Here is a 20025-nt window from a genome sequence, read left to right on the forward strand (position 1 = left end):
CTTAAAGTGCTAAGTAAAATAAATAATAATAATTTTTATAATTTTAAACTATTTCTGTGGAAATTTTAGACTTAGAGAAGAGTTGCAAAAATAGTACAGAGAGTTCCTCTGTATAAACAAAGTACCATTATCAATACTAAGAAACTAACATTGGTACAGTTACGTTAACTAAGCTACAGTTTTATTCAGATTTCATCAGGTTTCCACTCACGTCCCTCTTCTGTTCTGGGTCAAATCCAATGCATTTAGTGGCCTTGTCTCCTTCATCCCCTCCAATCTGTGACAGTTCTGGAATCTTTCCTTACCTTTCATGACTGATACTTATGAAGAGTACTGGTTCCTTCCTCAGCTAGAGCTTGTCTGATGCTTTCTCTTGATTAGATTGAGGTTATGCATATTTACAAGAAAACATGGAGGGACGTGCCCTTCTGTTGTTGTTACCAGCTGTCGTTGAGCTGGCTCCTGATTCGTGGTGATCCCATGCACAGTGGAACAAAACGCTTCCTGGATCTACATCATCCCCGTGATTGGTTGGGGGTTGGACTCCTGTGATAGGGTTTTCATTGGCAGGTTTTCTGAGGTAGATCATCGGGCCTTTCTTTCTAGTCCACCTTAGTCTGGAAGCTCCCCTGAAACCTGTTTAGCATCATAGCCACACTCAAACCCACCACTGAAGATGGGTGGGGGCTGCACATGAGGTGCATTGGGCAGGATTGAAAGTGTATGCCAGGTCTCCTTCATGGAAGGCAAGAATTCCAGCACTGAACCACCAACGTGGCCTCCTAAGTACATCATATCAGAGGCTCGTTGGCATTGTTGTTAGTTGCCTTCAAGTTGATCCAGACTCATGGCGGCCTGTATGTAGAGAAGAGCTGCTGCATGAGATTTTCAAGGCTTGATCTTTTGGAAGCAGGTCACCACACCTATCTTCTCAGGTGCCTGTGGGTGGGTTTGAACTGCCAGCCTCTCAAATAGTAGTTGCATGTTTAACCATTTATGCCACCCAGGGGCGCCCCTGTCGGGGCACATGATGTCAATATGTCCGATTCTTGATGATGTTAACCTTGGCCACTTGAATAAGGTGTTGTCTGCCAGGTTTTCCTACCGTAAAGTTACTGTTTTTCCATTTTTAAACAATAAGTGTGTGGGGGGTTGTTAAAAATAATACAATTTTAGATTGGAATTTAAGTACATATAAAAACCAGGTAGAGTAATTTGTCTGTTTAATATAACTTTGCTCTTTTCTATTATAAAGAGAAACGTTTAATTCTTCTTTTTGTGTAACTGTTCATAGCCCTTGGCATTGTATAGCGCTACCTAGCTTCCAGGAGTTAACTACCTATTTACAATTTGTTAGAGAGACAGTTCTAGTTATTCTTAATACCCCTGTTCTTTTTTCGGAGCCCTCTGCACTTTATTTCAAGAAGAAACTACTTTCTTTTCCTGCAGCTTAGTGTCAGTTAGAAAAGAGAAGGGCGTGAGATGCAGTGTAAGTACCTCGGGCCCTCGTGTCTTTCCTTTTCCAGTCCAAAGAGACGAGTACTCTCATCCCTTCACGTACCTGGTGCACCAATAAGGTAGTCCCTTAGAGGGATGGTAACCCATACCTGAGAAAGCCTGCAATAGGTTTCTCAGTAGAACTCCCTGATAGTTTCCCCAAAGAAAAAGAGAACCCAACCTGGCCCTTCAATCAAAAAAAAACCTATCAGACACACCTTACAAGCAAACATAATCAAATATTCTTAAATTAAATGATAGTTATTTTGCGTAATACTTTTAGCTCAGCCATATAGCTGTTTGCCAAGGCTGGTTGTATTTTGAATTGATTCAGGGTAATTATCAAAACCAAGGTAGAATGGGGAATGGAGAGAAAAAGAAAAAAAAAAAAAAGATCTAAAATTTTGCTCCTTAAAGTTTTGTCTGAGGGCCAGCAGTGTTGACATCACCAGGAAGCTCTTGAGAAATGCAGACTCTCCGGTCTCATCTCAGCCTGAGTCAGAATCTATTTTAACTCAGATGATTTCTATACACATTCCAGGATAACACTAAATCACTGTTAAAACTAGTGACAACGTGGTATAAAATGGACGTTAATACTGTTTATATGATTCTGAACAGGTTTCAGCAGAGCTTCTAGACTAAGACAGACTAGGAAGAAAGGCTTGGCAATCTGCTTTTGAAAAATCAGCCAGTGAAAATTCTATAGATCACAGTGGTCCAATCCTGTTGAGCATGGGGTTGCCATGAGTTAGGGGCTGACTTGACTGTAGCTAACAACAATAACAACAGCATAGTTCCAAATTAAATTTAATATATTGGAAAACATTGATCAACCTTTTATAGAAAAGTGTGTAGTTTAGAAACTGAAAATATTATTTAAATTGCTTGACGAAAATGGCCAATAAAAGTATGTAAAATGAATGGCTCTCAGGAGAAGGGGTATGAAGGAAAATGGGAGACAAGGAGACATCAAGAGGAGGGAAATGAGTGAAGACTCCCAAATGGGAGCTGGGGTGGATGAGTACAGGCATGGGTGGGTGGAGGTCACAGGAGAAAGCTACAGGTGACAATTACCACAGGGGTAGGGGTGATGGAGGGACCAGGGGAGACAGAGTCAAGGAAGGAGAGTGGCGTGGAAAGGCATGTGCAGAATAGGCCCCACGGGTCCTTGAGCCACGCAACTGACCAGATGGTCAGCTCTGCATCTCCCGCAGCCCAGGGCATCTATCTCCTCTCTCCTTCCCTCCCATATACCTGCTGATTCATTGGGATGTTACTTTCTAAAGGAAAGTTGTAAGTGAGGAAAAACTGTTTTTTTGTTTTTTTTTTAAATTCGTATATTTACCATTTCCAGTGCTCTTCATTGCTTAGTATAAATCCAAGATTTCATCTGGTATCATCCTTCTGTAGCCTGAAGAATTTTTTTTTCTTTTTTGGCATTTCTCTAGTGCAGATCTGCTGACTGACAAATCCCCTTATCTTTTGTTTATCTGAAAAAAGGCTTTGTTTCACCTTCAATTTTAAAATATATTTGCACAGATTTTTCTTTCAATACTTTAAAGATGTTCTCTTGACTTACAGCTTGCATTGTTTCAACTGAAAAGTGTGGTCATTCTTATCTGTTATTCTGTGGGTATTGTGTCTTTTCTCTCTGCCTGCTGTTAGGATTTTCTGTTTGTTCCTGAGTTTGAGTAGTTTGACTCTGTGTCTTACTATTGTTTTTTAAATGCTTAACCTGTGTGGGGTTTGCTGAACATCTAGGATTTGTGGGTGTACAGTTTGTAACAAATTTTGATAATTCCCAGCCAAATTTTTTTTCTCCATCTCCCTCTTTCCCTTCTTCTACTGGCACTACAATTGCACATTGATGTTGAGCCACACATTACTGAATCTCTGTTCTTTTATGTCATTTTTCTCATGTTTTAATTTCTATTGCTTTGCTTTAAATTCAGTGGTCTTTTCTTCTGTAACATCTAATCTGACCTTATGCCCACTCATTCAGTATTTCATTCTGGATATATATATGCATATATATATGTATATTACATATACACATGTATATATAAACCAAACCTGTTGCCTTCAAGTCAATTCTGACTCATAGTGGCTGTATAGGACAGAGTGCAACTGCACCATAGGGTTTCCAAGGAGTGGCTGGTGGATCTGAACTGCCGACCTTTTGTTTAGCATCCTAACACTTAACTACTGTGCCAGCAGGGCCCCAAGATACATATATCTGCATGACTCTATATATCTATATATGTATGCTCTACAAGCTTCATTTGGTCCTCTTTATACAGATTTCTTCACTTGTCCTTTAAATTCTTGAGCATATTTGTAACAGCTTTTTAAGTATCCTTGCCTGCTAATTCCAATATCTCTGTAATGTCTAGATATTTTTCTAACAACTGACTTTTTTCCCGGTTCTGAATCATGTCTTTGCTTCTTCTCATGTCTAATAGTTTTTAGTGCCCATTAAAAAAAAGTACTGGAAATCATTTTAAATTTACCCAAAAGTTGTAGGAATAAAAATGGTACTTAGGTGTTAGAACGCCCGTCATTTACCTAAATTCACTTACAGTCCACATTTTTCCCATATGCTTTATTATTCTTATTATCTATTCACAATATATATATTTTTTCTGAACTACTTAAAAGTAAGTGGCATACGCTATGGCCCTTTATCCCTAAACGCTTCAGCATATATATCCTGAGAATAAGGATATTCTTTTACGTAACCACAGTATAGTTATCAACTTCAGAAAATTTTAACATTGACACTCTTTCTAATCTACCATCTATTTTCTGATTTTGCCAATTGACACAATTATGTCCTTTATAGCATTGTGTTTCCTCAAGTACAGGTCTCCAGCTAGGATCTGGTATCGCATTTTATTGTCATTTATTAGTGTCCTTTAATTTGAAATATTTCTGGTCTTTCTTTATCTTTTATGACATTGGCATATTGAACAATCCAATCAGTTTTTAAAATATAGAATGCCCTCCATTTGGGGTTTTTCTGTTGCCTCCTCCCGGGTAGACTCAGGCTGTGCGTTTCAGAGCAGAGTCCTTCATTAGCTGTGTCCTTCTCAGGGCACCGTGGCTGGAAGCACACATGTCCTTCTGCCCCTCACTGATGATGCTGATTTTGATTACCTGATCAGGCGATGGTCCATTTCTCCACGGTGTAGCTACTCTTTTTTTGCTTTTGTAATTCATAAGTAGTCTCAGGGAAACACTTTAACACTGGGCAGTTATCCCATTCCTCATCAAAATTTGCTCTTTAATTTAGTGGTCACGATGATTCTTGCCTGAGCCAATATTTACTATAATATTTGCAAAAGGTTGATTCTCCAGCTCCTCCAGATCGCTGAGTGGCATTCAGTATTCTCCTGTTAGCAAACCCTTATGCTCCCTTCCTGCCCACTTGCTTAGTTGTTATCTGTCTGGGTTGGTGGCTGCCAGACTCCCCTGATTCAGCTGGCAGGAGCATATCCAGTAGTGTTTGATTGCATGGTAAGTACTGTGGGGCTATGTTGTTAAGTTTCTAGATTTTACTTTCCTTTGAAGACCATGGAAGTCTGGTTTTGGCAGGCAGCTAACTTATTGCAAGTCAGCTTGATTGTTTCAAGGTTTGTTCTTAAGCTTTGTTGGAGCAGGTCTGGTACAGTCTTTAAAGATAATGGCTTAGCCCTACTAAAAAAATGGTAGTTTTCCTTCTGAGGTCTCTATTGAATACCCTGAGTCTTTAACAAGGCCTTTCTGTACTGGCTGGTTGGAATTCAGATGTCTCTCAGCTCTGTGAGTTCTGAAATTTTCAGCTTACAGCTCACTGGGATTTCTTTGCCAGGCCTCACAGAGTTTCTCTCCACACGGGAGCAGCTTCGTTGTTGTTGTTGCGTGCTGGTGAGTTGATTCCGACTCATGGTGACCTCATCTGCAGAGTAGAACTGCTCCACCTGGGCTCTAATCTTTACAGGCGCAGATCACCGGGCTTCCTGCCCACAGAGCCACGGTGGGTTTAAATGGCCAATGTTTTAGTTAGCAGCCCCGTGTTCAGCTGTTGTGCCTCCAGGACTGAGCCACTCAGCAGTCAGCAGCTATTCAAAGAAGCCCCCTGTGCAGATTTTCGCAGCTCCTGTTGTGCTCCAGCTGTTGAGCTTCCCTTAGCGCTGACCTCCATCTCTGCAGCTCAGCCGGGCCACGTGCTCTGCTTGGGTTGGCCTGCCTGAGCGGCTGTACGTCTCCAGAGGGACAGCCAGGCAGGGGTGGACCACCTCGTCTGTTTCCCTTCTCTCAGGGGTCACAGACCTGCACTGTCCATAGTTCGGGGTCTGAAAGCAGTCGTTTGATATGTTTTATCCCAGGGTTTAGTTTTTTTTTACAGGATGACAAGTCTGGTTTCAGACTTTATTTACACAAATAAAACATTTTATTAGTTAATCTGAAAACGGACAACTCTTCCCCATATAACTGACAGTGTGGTGACTAATTTTAGTATTTGTCTTTTTTTTTTCCACTTGGACTTCACTTGGATTTCACAATACCTGCCAATGAGTCTGAAAACCCCTTGAAAGAACCTAAGCTGAGTCTCTTTTTTCTTGTGTCCTAGGCTTGTATACACAACACCACGGGGGACCACTGTGAACAGTGCCTGCCTGGCTTCTACGGGGTGCCATCCCGAGGAACCCCTGGAGACTGCCAGCCCTGTGCCTGCCCTCTCTCCACACCCTCCAACAAGTATGCCTCACAGCGCCACCAGCTGTGCCTGCCCAGTGTAGTCAGAATAGCTCTTTCTACCCAAGAAAAAAAAGCTTTTCCCAAGTATTTCCATCAAGATGGGTACTAATATCTTCAAGGCGAAGCTTTGGATATTTAAGAGTGTGACATTTTGTTCAGCATTAGTTAATTAGGATTAAAGAGGGAGGGGTAGATTGTCTTTTAAAAAAAGGTTGTTGTGGTAAAATATTCAAGCAAAATTACATGATAGCAAAGACACTTGGGTAATTTTTCTCCTTGGTTTCATGTTGGTCACCGATTGGCTCACGTATAGAAGTTGTGTGCCTGCCATTGGGTGAGGAGGCATAGGGGATAGAGGTGAATAGAACATCGTCCCTGGCCTTAAGGGATTTTGATCTAATGACCAAGCAGGTGCGTATGAGGTAAATGAGAATGGGCTGGTTCAGTCATTGATTCAACAAGTATTTATTGAGCGCCTTCTGTGTACCAGGTATCATGGTAGGTGCTGTTTGTAGGTGGCTGCTGGTCCTGAGGAAGTTACAGTGTGGACATCACTATAGCGGGCACAGGGAAAGTCATGCCGAATCTATCCCACTGAGGCCTGGAGGCATCCTCAGGGCACTTTCGATCTGAGACGTGGAGGAGGAGAAGGAATTGGGCAAGCAGGCATAGCAGGGCACTCGCCACAGAGGAATTGAGTGTGGCAAAGCGTGGCAGCTAAAAAGAACACAGCTGCGTGAGGAGCTGCTGCTGGCCCTGGGTGTACAGCTGGGGAAGTGGATGGGATGATGCTGGGCAAAGCCTGGTATGTCCCAGGACAAGCGGTCCTGCAGGCTGTGACAGAGAGGCCACTCATATGCTCATGTTAGGTAACCTTTAGAATGCTGCCTCTACCCACTCCCAAAGAACCCCCCACGGGGCTTTTATTAGAAACCCTAGTTTCTGTGATAGATGCAACCAGGGCACTCTTGATGAAGCCATGCTATACTCTGAACCAGCCCACACCTCCTTCACGGGCCTCCCCAAGACTTGGACAAAGTCTGAAAGGGACCTGGGGCAGCAGTGGGTACCCTGAGGGAACGTTGAGTGCCCAGGTGCAGGGAATTTGGGATGATTTCTATGTTAAGTGAACTCATTCCTGTGCCAGTGCTGGGCAGTGCTCTGAGGCAGGAAGGCCAGCATGTGAGGCCAGGTGCCAGGGGGCCCAGAGGAAGGGACCTCATCTGGAGCAGGAGCATCAGAGGAAGTGGGCCCCCTGGGGGAAGTGACGGCTGCGCAAGGCACCGGGAATGAGCCAGGTCAGCCCAAGCCAAGAGAGGAGCAGAGCACTTCAGGCTGAGGAATGGGGAGCAGTGAGTGCCCATCACACACAGATGCCTGTGATGGGGACAAGCCCCCTCCCCAGGTGGGGATGGGCAGGAAACCTTTGGTTCTGGGCAAAGAGGCTGGGACCCAGGGAAGTATGTGAGGACAGGAGTGGGAGACACTCAGCATTTTCCACATTTAGATAGACTGGGTCACCCACACCGGGGCAGGGCAAATTGTGCTCATCTCTACCTTTTGACAGTTTCAGCCCCACCTGCCACGTGGATGATGGTGATCAAGTGCTGTGTGACCAGTGTGCCCCAGGATACACGGGCGCTTGGTGTCAGAGGTACTCTGCTTCACTCGACCACCTTTAAAAGGCTGCATTAAGCGTTTTAATTAAATGTAAATTACATGTGTGTGTGTCTTAATATGCAGATAAGTACATTTTTGGAGTTTGAACATATAATTATTATTTCATGTAATTCAGAGAAAGATTAGTATATCATTTAAAAATTAATTTTAAAACTTCCTAGGAATTTTAAAAGAACAGTATTGTATCTCCCTGAGGTCATCTGAATTCTCATCCAGAGCAGTGTGAAGCACACATTTAAATATGGTATCACTCTGGATAATCCCATATGTGATAGGTGATTTGATGTGATAGTTTCCTCCCGGCACTCGGAAGCCAGCGTTGTCTCTTCCCACCTGTAAGCCTCAGCGCAAGCTCTGTGAAAGGCCAGCGAGGGAGTGTGTGAAACCCTTCAGTGGGCTGGCCTGGGCTGGGCTGGGTGGACCTGGCGCTGGTGATGGTACACATCCACATCTCTGCCCGCTCTTGGACACACTCCCTTCTCCTCACGATGGGAGCAGAAAATCTGTGAATGCCTGAACTTGGAGTTGCATTCCTTCCACAGTAAATCTTCAGTAAAATAGTCAGTCTGACTTGTTAACAATTCAGAGGGTCCCTGGATGGTCTGGTAATGTCTTAAATAATTGCCTTTATTTGGATGCCGCTTTCAATCCTTTATACAGATGTGCAGACGGTTACTATGGAAACCCAACAGTGCCTGGAGGATCCTGCACCCCGTGCAATTGCAGTGGCAATGTGGACCCCTCAGAAGCTGGCCACTGTGACTCAGTCACCGGGGAGTGCCTCAAGTGCATCGGCAACACAGGGGGAGCCCACTGTGAACGCTGCGCCCACGGGTTCTACGGGGACGCTGTGACGGCTAAGAATTGCCGCCGTAAGTGTGGTGGTGGATGAAGTTACATCCGTCACGTATTGCTCTCTGAAGGCTTCATCTGCTTAGACGTGTCAGAATGAGCTCAGCCTACTAGGCAACTGTATCTGAGTGGTTGCTTCTGTTAATGCCGGGTTCTATTTGATCCAGTATAGACCCAGACCAGATTCTTCCCTTTCTACCCTGTGTCAGCTTGATTAGTTACTATAAATGAAGGTGCAATGGCTGAAAAAACAGGGCAACCTTCCATTTTACCAATAACAAAATTCGGTGTTTTACCAAGTATTAACGCTGCTTTAACACTGCTCCAAAGGACTGAAAATGAAGAGTGATGCTCAGAGCATGTCATGTTTGTGAGGGAGAGACTAACTGGTTTTTATCAGGTAGGTGGGATTTCAAGATATACGGGTAGGGAAATGGTAAGACTAACAATATACCTGAGATAACCAGCTTACAGCCTTAGGGCTGATAGAGCCTTCAGAGCCATCTGTCTGTCTGTCCAAATGCCTAGATATGTAGAGAGATAGATACACCTTATGTGTCAAGGAAACCACGTGGAGCAGTTCTGTTCTAGCACATGAGATCACCATGAGCCTGAGTCAACTCGATGGCAATGGGAACAGGAATATATAGCAGAAAAGTTTGCCATTTTAACCCTTTTTAAGTGTACAGCTCAGTGGCATTAGTTATTTTCACCATGTTTTACCACAATCACCAACCACTATCCATTTTCCAAAGTTTTCATCACCCCAAACAGAAACTCAGTACCCCTTCTGCAAAAACTCCCGTTCCCTCCTCCCCTGACAACCCCATGTCACTATTAATAACCTTTTGCCTAATGTAGATATTTCATATAAGTATTTGCCTAAATATATTTATAAATGTATTTGCCTAATGTAGATATTTCTTATAAGTGGGATCATAGAATATTTGTTCTTTTCTGTTGGACATATTTCATTTAGCGTAATATTTTCAAAGTGCATTCATGTCATAGCATGCATCAGGACTTCATTTCTCTCTATGGCTAAATAATATCCCATTAAATTTACCACATTGTGTTTACCCATTCATCTGTTGATGGACACTTGGGTTGTTTCCACTTTCGCCATTGTGAATAGTGCTGCAATGAATACTGGTGTACAAGTATCTCTTTGAGTCCCTGCTTTCAAGTCTTTTGGGTAAATACCTAGGAGTAAAATTGCTGGATCACATGGCAATTCTATGTTTATATTTTCAAGGAACAGCCAGACTATTTTCTCTAGTGGCTGTACCATTTTACATTCCCACCAGCAATGGTTGAGGGGTCCAGTTTCTCCACATCCTTGCCAATACTTCTTATGTTCCATTTTTCTGATAAGAGCCATTCTAGTGGGTATGAAGTGGTACCTCCTTGTAGTTTTTGTTTGCATTTCTCTAATGACCATAGTGTCCCTATGAGTCAGAATGGAGTCGACAGCAAGTCTTTGGCTTAATGACTAATGCTGTTGAACACCTTTTCATATGCTTATTAGTCACTTGTATATGTTCTTTGGAGGAATGAGTATTCAGATCTCTTTCCCATTTTTTAAGTTGGGTTGTTTGTCTTTTTGTTTTGAGTTTTAACAGTTCTTTATACATTCTGTATATTATACCCTTATCAAATACATGGTTCACAAATATTTTCTCATATTCTGTAAGTAGTCTCTCCACTTTTGATGAAGTTCAATTTTTCTTTTTTTTCTTGTTGCTTGTGCTTTTGGTGTCATATCTAAAAATCCGTTGTCAAAAACAAGATCTTGACATTTTACTCCTGTTTTTTTCTAAGAGCTTTATAGTTTTAGTTTTTACGTTTAGGCCATTAATGTATTTTGAGGTTAATTTTTTCTATATGGTGTGAGGTGTGGGCCTAACTTCCTTCTTTTGCATGTGGAGGTCCAGTTATCCCAGCACCATTTATAGAAGAGACACGTCTTTCCTCATTGAGTGGACTCAGCATGCTTGTCAAAAATCAACTGGTCATAGATGTATAGATCAGCTCTCAGACTTTTGCATAGTTCTTCAAGGACTGAAAGAGTAAAAGTGGCAATTATAAATATTTACATTTTTATAAATTTCATATAAATGCTGAAGTCCTACTATGATATTACAACATAGAGACACAAGAGGATGCTAGCAATACAGAACAAAGTATTTTCAAAGGAACATTTTCATGAAAGAGACTGAAACATTTGTATAGTGCTGGGACAATCAACCTGATCTTCAGCAGCTTTCTCACTGGTTGGTTATCATAGGATAATAATTATAATAACTGGTATTTGTGTAATGCTTCAAAGTTTACACGATGCTTTCACCATTCTCATGTCATTTCCTTTGATCTTTACTGCAAACCTTGATGGTTTGTTCTTTCATTCGTTCATTCACCATTTATTAAGGGTCTTTTATTTCTTGCACTATACTGTAATAGCAGCCCTGGTGGCAAAGTGGTTAAAAAAGCTCAGCTGCTAATCAAAAGCTGAGCAGTTTGAATCTACCTGCTGTTCCTTGGAAAGCTTATGGGGCAGTTCTACTCTATAACACGTGGGATCACTATGAGTTGGAATCGACCCAATGGCAACAAGTTTGGTTTTGGTTTTTGGTTTATGCTGTAATAGGTAGTTGAAAAATTGTGGTCCAAAAATTACGGTGTAGTTGAAAAAGCACCTATGTGGATCGCAGGCTTTGGAGTCTGACTACCCCGCGTTTGATCCCAGGGTTGGCCACTGACCAGCTGTGGGACAGGCAAATTAATTAATGTCTCTGAGGCCTGGTGACACAGTGGTTAAGAGCTTGGCTGCTAACCAAAAGTTTGGCTGTTTGAATCTACCAGCCACTCCTTGGAAACCCTAGGTGGCAGTTCTACTCTGTAACACATGGGGTCGCTATGAATCAGAATCGACTCGACAGCACGCAACAACAGTATAATTACTAGTAATAACAACAATAATTTTCACTATTTTTCTAGATCAGCACTATGTTATCTAGTGTTTCTATAACAAATACCACAAGTGGATGGCTTTAACCAAGAAAAATTTATCCTCTCACAGTCTAGGAGGCTAGAAGTCCGAATTCAGGGTGTCAGCTCCAGAGGAAGACTCTGTCTCTCTGTCAGCTCTGGGGGAAGGTCCTTGTCATTAATCTTCCCAGGTTGAGGAGCTTCTCAGCACAGGGACCCCAGGTCCAAAGGACCTGCTGTTCTCCTGGCTCTTGGTTCTTGGTAGTATGAAGTCCCTATATCTGTCCGCTTGCTTCTCTCTTTTATATCTCAAAAGAGACTGACTTAAAACACAATCTAATCTTGTAGATTGAGTCCTGCCTCACTAACATAACTGCTTCTAATCCTGCCTCTTTAACACCATAGAGTTGGATTTACAACACATAGGAAAATCATGTCACATGACAAAGTTATCACACAATACTGGGAATCATGGCCTCGCCAAGTTAACAGATATTTCTGGGGGACACAGTTCAATCCATGACAAGCACTACCCAAAAGGCGCATAACACAAGCCATACCTGTAATTTTAAATTATCTTGAAGCCACATTTAAACGGTTAAAAAAAAAAAGGTAAAATGTATTTTAATAATATATTTTATTTAATCTAGTATATAAAAATATTATTGTAATGAAGTTTTAAAGTTTTTATTGTGTGATATTTGTGTTTTTTAATACTGAGTCTTTAAAATTCAGTGTATACTTTATAGCCCATCTCAATTAGTATGCTAAGTTTTCATCAGAAATACTTGATCTGTATTTAGATTACATAAAGTTTAAAGTTGAAAAAGTGGACACATGCTCAAGTTTTTCAAACAAATTTAAATGCTTTCCATCATACACCAAAAAACAATTTTCCTTAAGTATTTGCATCCGCATTGACAAAACTGCTTCATATTTAACTAAAATTAGAAATTCAGTTTCTCAGTTGCCTTAGCCACATTTCAAGTGTCCATTATCATATACAGTGTGAGATTGGTCCAGTCCCATTCTTTTGCATGTGAAGATCTAGCTGTCTCAGCACCATTTATTAAAGGGACCTTTGTTTCCTCATTGAGTGGACTTGGCACAGGTGTGGTTAACAGCGTTGGACAACATAGCTCTGGGGAAAGGAATGGTTCCCCTGGGTAAGCACAAAGAACTTTGAGATCCTTTGAGGAAGAGCACACTCATCTGCCCAGGGCAGCCCCGGCTGATTCTTGAAGAAAGTTACACTTGACCTGAGACTTGAAGGGTGGGTAGGAGACACCAGGCAGACTGTGGAGTACTGGGAGGATGACCTTTAGGTCAGAGGGTCCCCCTGCATGGGATCCAGAGGCATGAGAGAACATGGTAGGATGTAAAAGGCTAAGCTGGGAATGGCAGGGCCTGGGCCTGACAGGTGGGGTGCACCCATGTCGTGAAGGGTCTGATGCGCAATGCTGAGATGCTGAAGAGACACCATTTATCCTGCACCAGTACTCACTGGGCCACTGTTGAAGGCACTGAACAAGGGCCAGGACTGATCAGACCTGTGTGTTTGAATATTCACTCTGGTACCAGCATTGAGGATACACTGGAAGAGGAGGGCATTGGCATAGGAAACAAGATCAGTAATGAATCTTGCTGGTGAGAGTTAATGAGGGCTTCAAGTAGGGCCTTTGCCCTGGGGATGAAGGGGAAGACATAAAATATTGTCTTGGTGATGAGTTGGAAGGCGTAGGGAGAAGGGTTAGAACAGGTAGGATTTGAGTCTGGATCTCAGCTGTTGGCCCAGGCAGCTGGACTAGTTTTGGAAGTGGCATTTATAGGTTCTCTCAACTTCCTTAGCATTTAAAATTTTTATTCTTTTTCTATCGCCTTCCTCTTCCCTAGCTTTGATGAAACAAATTCCTACTAATTGTCTCTGGGACACCCTGGTGGTGTAGTGTTTAAGAGCTACAGATGCTAACCAAAAGGTCAGCAGTTTGAATCCACCAGGCGCTCCTTGGAAACCCTGTGGGGCAGTTCTGCTCTGTCCTATAGGGTCACTATGAGTTGGAATCGACTCCACAGCAGCAGGTTTCAACAGGTCTCTGGGTAGTTCACTAGAAATCTGTCCTGAATTTCTAGGGGTCTCTCTTATGGTCTTCGCATAGGATTTCACACTCATACCCATTGCTGTTGAGTCAATTCCAACTCATAGCGCACTCTTATACAACACCATATTTTCTAAGGTTAAGCCAAGTGAAAATGTCAGTAGTCAATATTGACCTAAAAAAATAAAATGTCATATGGTTTAACCCAACATTTATCTGTTTTTTCACCTGTACCCATGAATCACTTGAATCTTGATAGAAAGACCTCTGCCTGCCACACCCACCCCTCTGCCTCTGGGGCTTAACTCTGGCCCCAGCTCGCGATGAGCCTTCCGTGTGAGTTCGTGGTACAGACAAAGGCAGGAGGCCCCCCCCCCAGGAGGAGCAGCAGGTGGCAGGAGAGGACGGCGAGCTCAGCTTGCCCATACTTGGGAAGTCCTGCAGAGTTGTTGAAGGGGTATTTAGATATTTAGGAGCTCAGGAAGCAGGAGACAAATGGAGACTGGAGACAGGAATTGGAAGGCATCAGCTTTGGAGTAGTAGTTGAAGTAGTGGATGTGGATACCATGGTCCAGAGTAGAGGATGGAGTTGAGGGCCAAAGAGGTGTAGAGAACCCTATAGAGCGCCAATATTAAAGGAGCATTATATGAAATAAGGTAATGGGCATAATTTTTATATTGTGAGGCTCTATGAGAATTAAAATATATGTAAAGTTCCTGGCAGTCAGTAATTGGCAACCATTTTAAATTAATAGTATAAATTAATATTGTATGAAATATGAATCTAGGAAAATTGGAAATTGTCAAAAATGAAATGGAACACATAAACATCGATATCCTAGGCATTAGTGAGCTGAAATGGACTGGTATTGGCCATTTTGAATCAGAAAATCATATAGTCTACTATGCCGGGAATGACAACTTGAAAAGGAATGGTGTTGCATTCATCATCAAAAAGAACATTTCAAGATCTATCCTGAAGTACAACACTGTCAGTGACAGAATAATATCCATACGCCTATAAGGAAGACCAGCTAATACAAATATTATTCCAATTTATGCACCAACCACTAAGGCTAAAGATGAAGAAACTGAAGATTTTTATAAGCTTCTGCAGTCTGAAGTTGATCAAACATGCAATCAGGATGCATTGGTAAATACTGGAAACCGGAATGCAAAATTTGGAAACGAAGAAGGATTGGTAGTTGGAAAATATGGCCTGGGTAACAGAAACAATGCTGGAGATTGAATGATAGAATTTTGCGAGACCAACAATTTCTTCATTGCAAATACCTTTTTTTCACCAACATAAATGGTGACTATACACATGGACCTCACCAGATGGAATACACAGGAATCAGATCAACTACCTCTGTGGAAAGAAATGATGGAAATGCTCAATATCATCAGTCAGAACAAGGCCAGGGGCCAACTGTGGAACAGACCATCAACTGCTCATATGCAAGTTCAAGTTGAAACTGAAGAAAATCAGAGCAAGTCCATGAGAGTCAAATTACGACCTTGAGTATATCCCACCTGAATTTAGAGACCATCTGAATGATAGATTTGCCATGTTGAACACTAATGACCGAAGACAAGCTGTGGAATGACATCAAGGATGTCATACATGAAGAAAACAAGAGATCATTGAAAAGACAGGAAAGAAGGACCAAGATGGATGTCAGAGGAAACTCTGAAGCTTGCTCTCAAATGTCGAGCAGCTAAAGCAAAAGGAAGAATTGATGAAGTAAAAGAACTGAACATAAGATTTCAAAGGGCGGCTCAAGAATACAAAGTATTATAATGACATGTGCAAAGAGCTGGAGATAGAAAACCAAAAGGGAAGAACACGTTCAGTATTTCTCAAGCTGAAAGAGCTGAAAAAAAATTCAAGCCTCGAGTTGCAATAGTGAAGGATTCTATAGGGAAAATATTAAACGATGCAGGAAGCATCAAAAGAAGATGGAAGGAATACACAGAGTCATTATACCAAGAAGAATCAGTTGACGTTCAACCATTTCAAGAGGTAGCATATGATCAGGAACCGATGGTGCTGAGGGAAGAAGTCCAAGCTGCTTGGACTTGGCGAAGAACAAGGCATTGGCGAAGAACAAGGCTCCAGGAATTGATGGAATATCAATTGAGATGTTTCAACAAACAGATGCAGCACTGGACGAGCTCACTCATCTATGCCAAGAAATTTGGAAGAGAGCTTCCTGGCCAACTGACTAGAAGAGATCCATATTTATGCCTATTCCCAAGAAAGATGATCCAACCAAATGCAGAAATTATAGAACCACATCATTAATATCACTTGCAAGCAAAGTTTTGCTTAAGATCATTAAAAAGCAGCTGCAGCAGTATATCGACAGGGAACTGCCAGAAATTCAGGCTGGATTCAGAAGAGGCTGTAGAACCAGGGATATCATTGCTGATGTCAGAGGATCCTGCCTGAAAGCAGAGAACACCAGAAAGATGTTTACCTGTGTTTTACTGAGTATCAAAGGCATTCAACTATGTGGAACGTAACAAATTATGGATAACATTGCGAAGAATGGGAATTCCAGAACACTTCATTGTGCTCATGAGGAACCTGTACATAGATCAAGAGACAGTTGTTCAGACAGAACAAGGGGATACGGAGTGGTTTAAATTCAGGAAAGGTGTGCGTCAGGGCTGTCTGTATCCTTTCACCATACCTGTTCACTCTGTATGCCGAGCAAATAATCCAAGAAGCTGAACTATATGAAGAAGAGCAGGGCATCAGGATTGGAGGAAGATTCATTAACAACCTTCGTTATGCAGATGACACAACCTTGCTTGCTGAAAGTGAAGAGGACTTGAAGCACTTACTAATGAAGATCAAAGACCACAGCCTTCAGTGAGGATTAAACCTCAACCTAAAGAAAACAAAAATCCTCACAACTGGATCAGTAAACCACATCGTGATAAATGGAGAAAAGATTAAAGTTGTCAAGGATTTCATTTTACTTGGATCCACAATCAACAGCCATGGAAGCAGCAGTCAAGAAATCAAAAGACACATTGCATTGGGCAAATCTGCCACAAAGGACCTCTTTAAATTGTTGAAGAACAAAGATGTCACCATGAAGACTAAGGTGTGCCTGACCCAAGCCATGGTATTTTCAATTGCATCACCTGCATGTGAAAGCTGACAATGAATAAGGAAGACTGAAGAACTGATGCTTTTGAACTATGGTGTTGGAGAAGAATACTGAATATACCATGGACTGCCAAAAGAATGAACAAGTTTGTCTTGGAAGAAGTACAGCCAGAATGCTCCTTAGAAGCAAAGATGGCAAGACTGTGTCTTGTATACTCTGGACTTGTTGTCAGGAGGGATCAGTCCCTGGAGAAGGACATCATACTTGGTAAAGTACAGGGTCAGCGGAAAAGAGGAAGACCCTCAACGAGATGGATTGACACAGTGGCTACGATGCGCTGAAGCATAACAATGATTGTTAGGGTGGCACAAGACCAGGTAGTGTTTCGTTCTGTTGTGCATAGCGTCTCTAGGAGTCGAAACTGACTCGATGGCACCTAGGAACAACAGCATAAATTAATATTAGTGAATTAATATTGTTATAGCATGAATATTTTAGTAGTAATTACTGTTATTTCAAACGAAGGCTAGCTGATAGCTGCGTGATCTAAGCAGGTAACTTAATCTTGCTAAGTCTTAGATTTTGCATCTAGAAACAGAAAATGATGTGACCTCTCTCTAAGTTTGTTAGGATGAATACTTGTGTGAAATATACAGAATGCACAAATGAATAGAGACAAAAGTTTATTAGTGGTTCCCAGGGGCAGGTAGGGAGGGAAAAGAGGAGTCGCTGCTTAGGGGGTACTGAGTTTCCATTGAGGGTGATGAAAAAAATATGGGGGTAGCAGTGATGGTTGTACAACATGATGAATGGACTTAATGTGGCTGAATTGTCCATGTAAAAATGGTTTCGATGGCAAATGCTTTGTTATACATATTTCATCACAATAAAACATATTTTTAAATCTATACAAAACTTTATAGGGGAAAGATTAAATGAAGTACTGTCCATAATGTGACAGGCACAAAGTACAATAAATATTATTTATTATCATCAGTATCTTGTGGTTATTGTAGTTGAACTGGACTTTGAATATTCCTGGGAGGAAGAGGAGGCTTTACATGAGACCCAGAAGCAAGAAGAAAACCAGAAGAGTGGGTGCCACAAAAACCTCATTAGGAGGGAGGTCCAAAGGAGGTAGTGGTCAGTGCACCAAAGTCTACAGAGAGATAGAGTCAGATGAGGACTGAAAATACAGCACAGTGGTTAAGCACTCAGCTGCTAGCCAAAAGGCCGGTGGTTCAAACCCACCAGCTGCTCCTCGGGAGAAAGTTGTGGCAGTCTGCTTCCGTAAAGATTACAGCCTTGGAATCCCTGTGAGGCAGTCCTCTCTCTGTCCTGTAGGGTTGCTGTGAGTCAGAATCGACTTGATGGCACCGGGTTTTTCTTCTTGTCGGGTGGAATCTGGCGACTAGGGTGCAACTAAAGATGTACGAGGAGCAGTTACAGCAGATGCGGGCCCAGGAGAACACAAAGCAGAAGTGGAATTGGATGGTGTGCTCAAGGGAAGTGAGGAAGAGAGGGAGAGGAGATGGAGAGTCCCGAGATACAAGCTCATACTTAGAGCTGAGGGAGGTGTGCGTCTGTATCTTACTTTTGAATTTCTGATGGCTGAGAGTTGAGAATGGTTGTATGTTAAGGAGTTAGTGGAGTGTGCAAAGTTAAGCTACCGGGGTGCGTGGAGTAAGACCCTGGAGGGCAGTTGTAAGTGGGGTCCACAGCCTTTCCTGGCTTTGTGCAGAAGCTGCCAGCTTTAACCTACTCATACCTGAGAAAATGGGGGCTGAGGTAAGGTCAGCCATAGTCAGTTAAGGAGGCAAGATTACCACACCTGTCTTCTGACCGTCGGCCTTCCAACTTCCCGTTTCCACCACACTTCCCTGCCTCATGATAGAGTATGCTGCTGTACTAATTGTGTGCTTTGGGTTTAGATCGTTTCTGAAGTCTGTTCTTTCCTTTCTGACATTGGTATACCTTATGACATCAATTATACATATTCTGAGTCCAAGCACTCATACATAATATATGTGCCTGGGGTATTTTGTCAGTGGACATATTAAGTGTTTTAACATAACTGCACAGTGACACTTGTGCTGTCAAATATCGATTAAACATTTCTTGGACTCCTTAAATTGCATCACTTTGAAGAGTTGTAGGACTTTGTAGTTTTAAACATCAGTGCTGTAAATGTAGGTAAAACTAAATCACCTGGCCTGAAGATGAATTTATTAGAAATACGAATTACTCATGACATAGCACAAGTGAATATTTTTCACTATATTATGAAATATAATATTGATACATATATTACCTAGATTATGTCCAAACTGAGCTCTGAACTGTTAAATGTATACATAATTGGAATGAGAACAAGTGGATATTTTAATGTTGAAATCTCCATGGCCTGTTTTTTTTGAACATTCGTTGATACACATTGGTAGCTTATTTTAAAAATTTCATGAAATTGGTCAAGTTAGTTTGCTAATTATTATCTTTAATAGCTTCAATAGTTTTTCTCTGTGATGGTTTCTCACACTAATCCTACTTAGGCTTACTGTCCATAAAAAATTTGAAACTTTAAAAGTTATTGCAAAGTAATATTTTTGTCTTATAATTTAAAACATGAATATTTAACATTTTTCCTTTGGGAATTAAAAGAATTTTACTATAACCATGCACATTTAAATAAATACTTAATTGTTCATCTTTTTTTTTTTTTTTTTAATCTATGTTAGCGTGTGAATGCCATGAAAAAGGTTCCCTGTCTCGTGTTTGCCATCATGAGACTGGACTCTGTGATTGCAAACCACATGTGACTGGACGGCAGTGTGACCGGTGCTTGGTAAGACGCTTCCTGGTTATTGCATAAAACTAAAGTCTTTGTCAGTGATGTTTATAACTGACACTTTAACGTTTTCAAATTAAATTGAATTCACTACTGTCAGAAAGAAATAATTACCTGAACCTGCCTGGCGAAAATGTCCTTCCCTATGTGTTTTCATTCACTCTGCAAAGGAGTTATGTTATAAATATATAACCTAGGG

General features: G+C 41.6%; 1 protein-coding gene across 1 annotated transcript in view; it reads left to right on the forward strand.

Annotated features, from left to right (window-relative positions):
- Nucleotides 1–20025, forward strand: part of LAMA1 (laminin subunit alpha 1) — a 194307-nt gene that overhangs the window by 90012 nt on the left and 84270 nt on the right. Inside the window, exons 17-20 of the mRNA XM_049901444.1 lie at nucleotides 6113–6240; nucleotides 7808–7894; nucleotides 8581–8792; nucleotides 19717–19823. Of these exons, the coding sequence (XP_049757401.1) occupies nucleotides 6113–6240; nucleotides 7808–7894; nucleotides 8581–8792; nucleotides 19717–19823 (534 nt within the window). The remainder of the gene's footprint in view (nucleotides 1–6112; nucleotides 6241–7807; nucleotides 7895–8580; nucleotides 8793–19716; nucleotides 19824–20025) is intronic.

This window comes from Elephas maximus, chromosome 11, assembly GCF_024166365.1.
Source record: "Elephas maximus indicus isolate mEleMax1 chromosome 11, mEleMax1 primary haplotype, whole genome shotgun sequence".
In the NCBI taxonomy this organism is placed as follows: Eukaryota; Metazoa; Chordata; class Mammalia; order Proboscidea; family Elephantidae; genus Elephas; species Elephas maximus.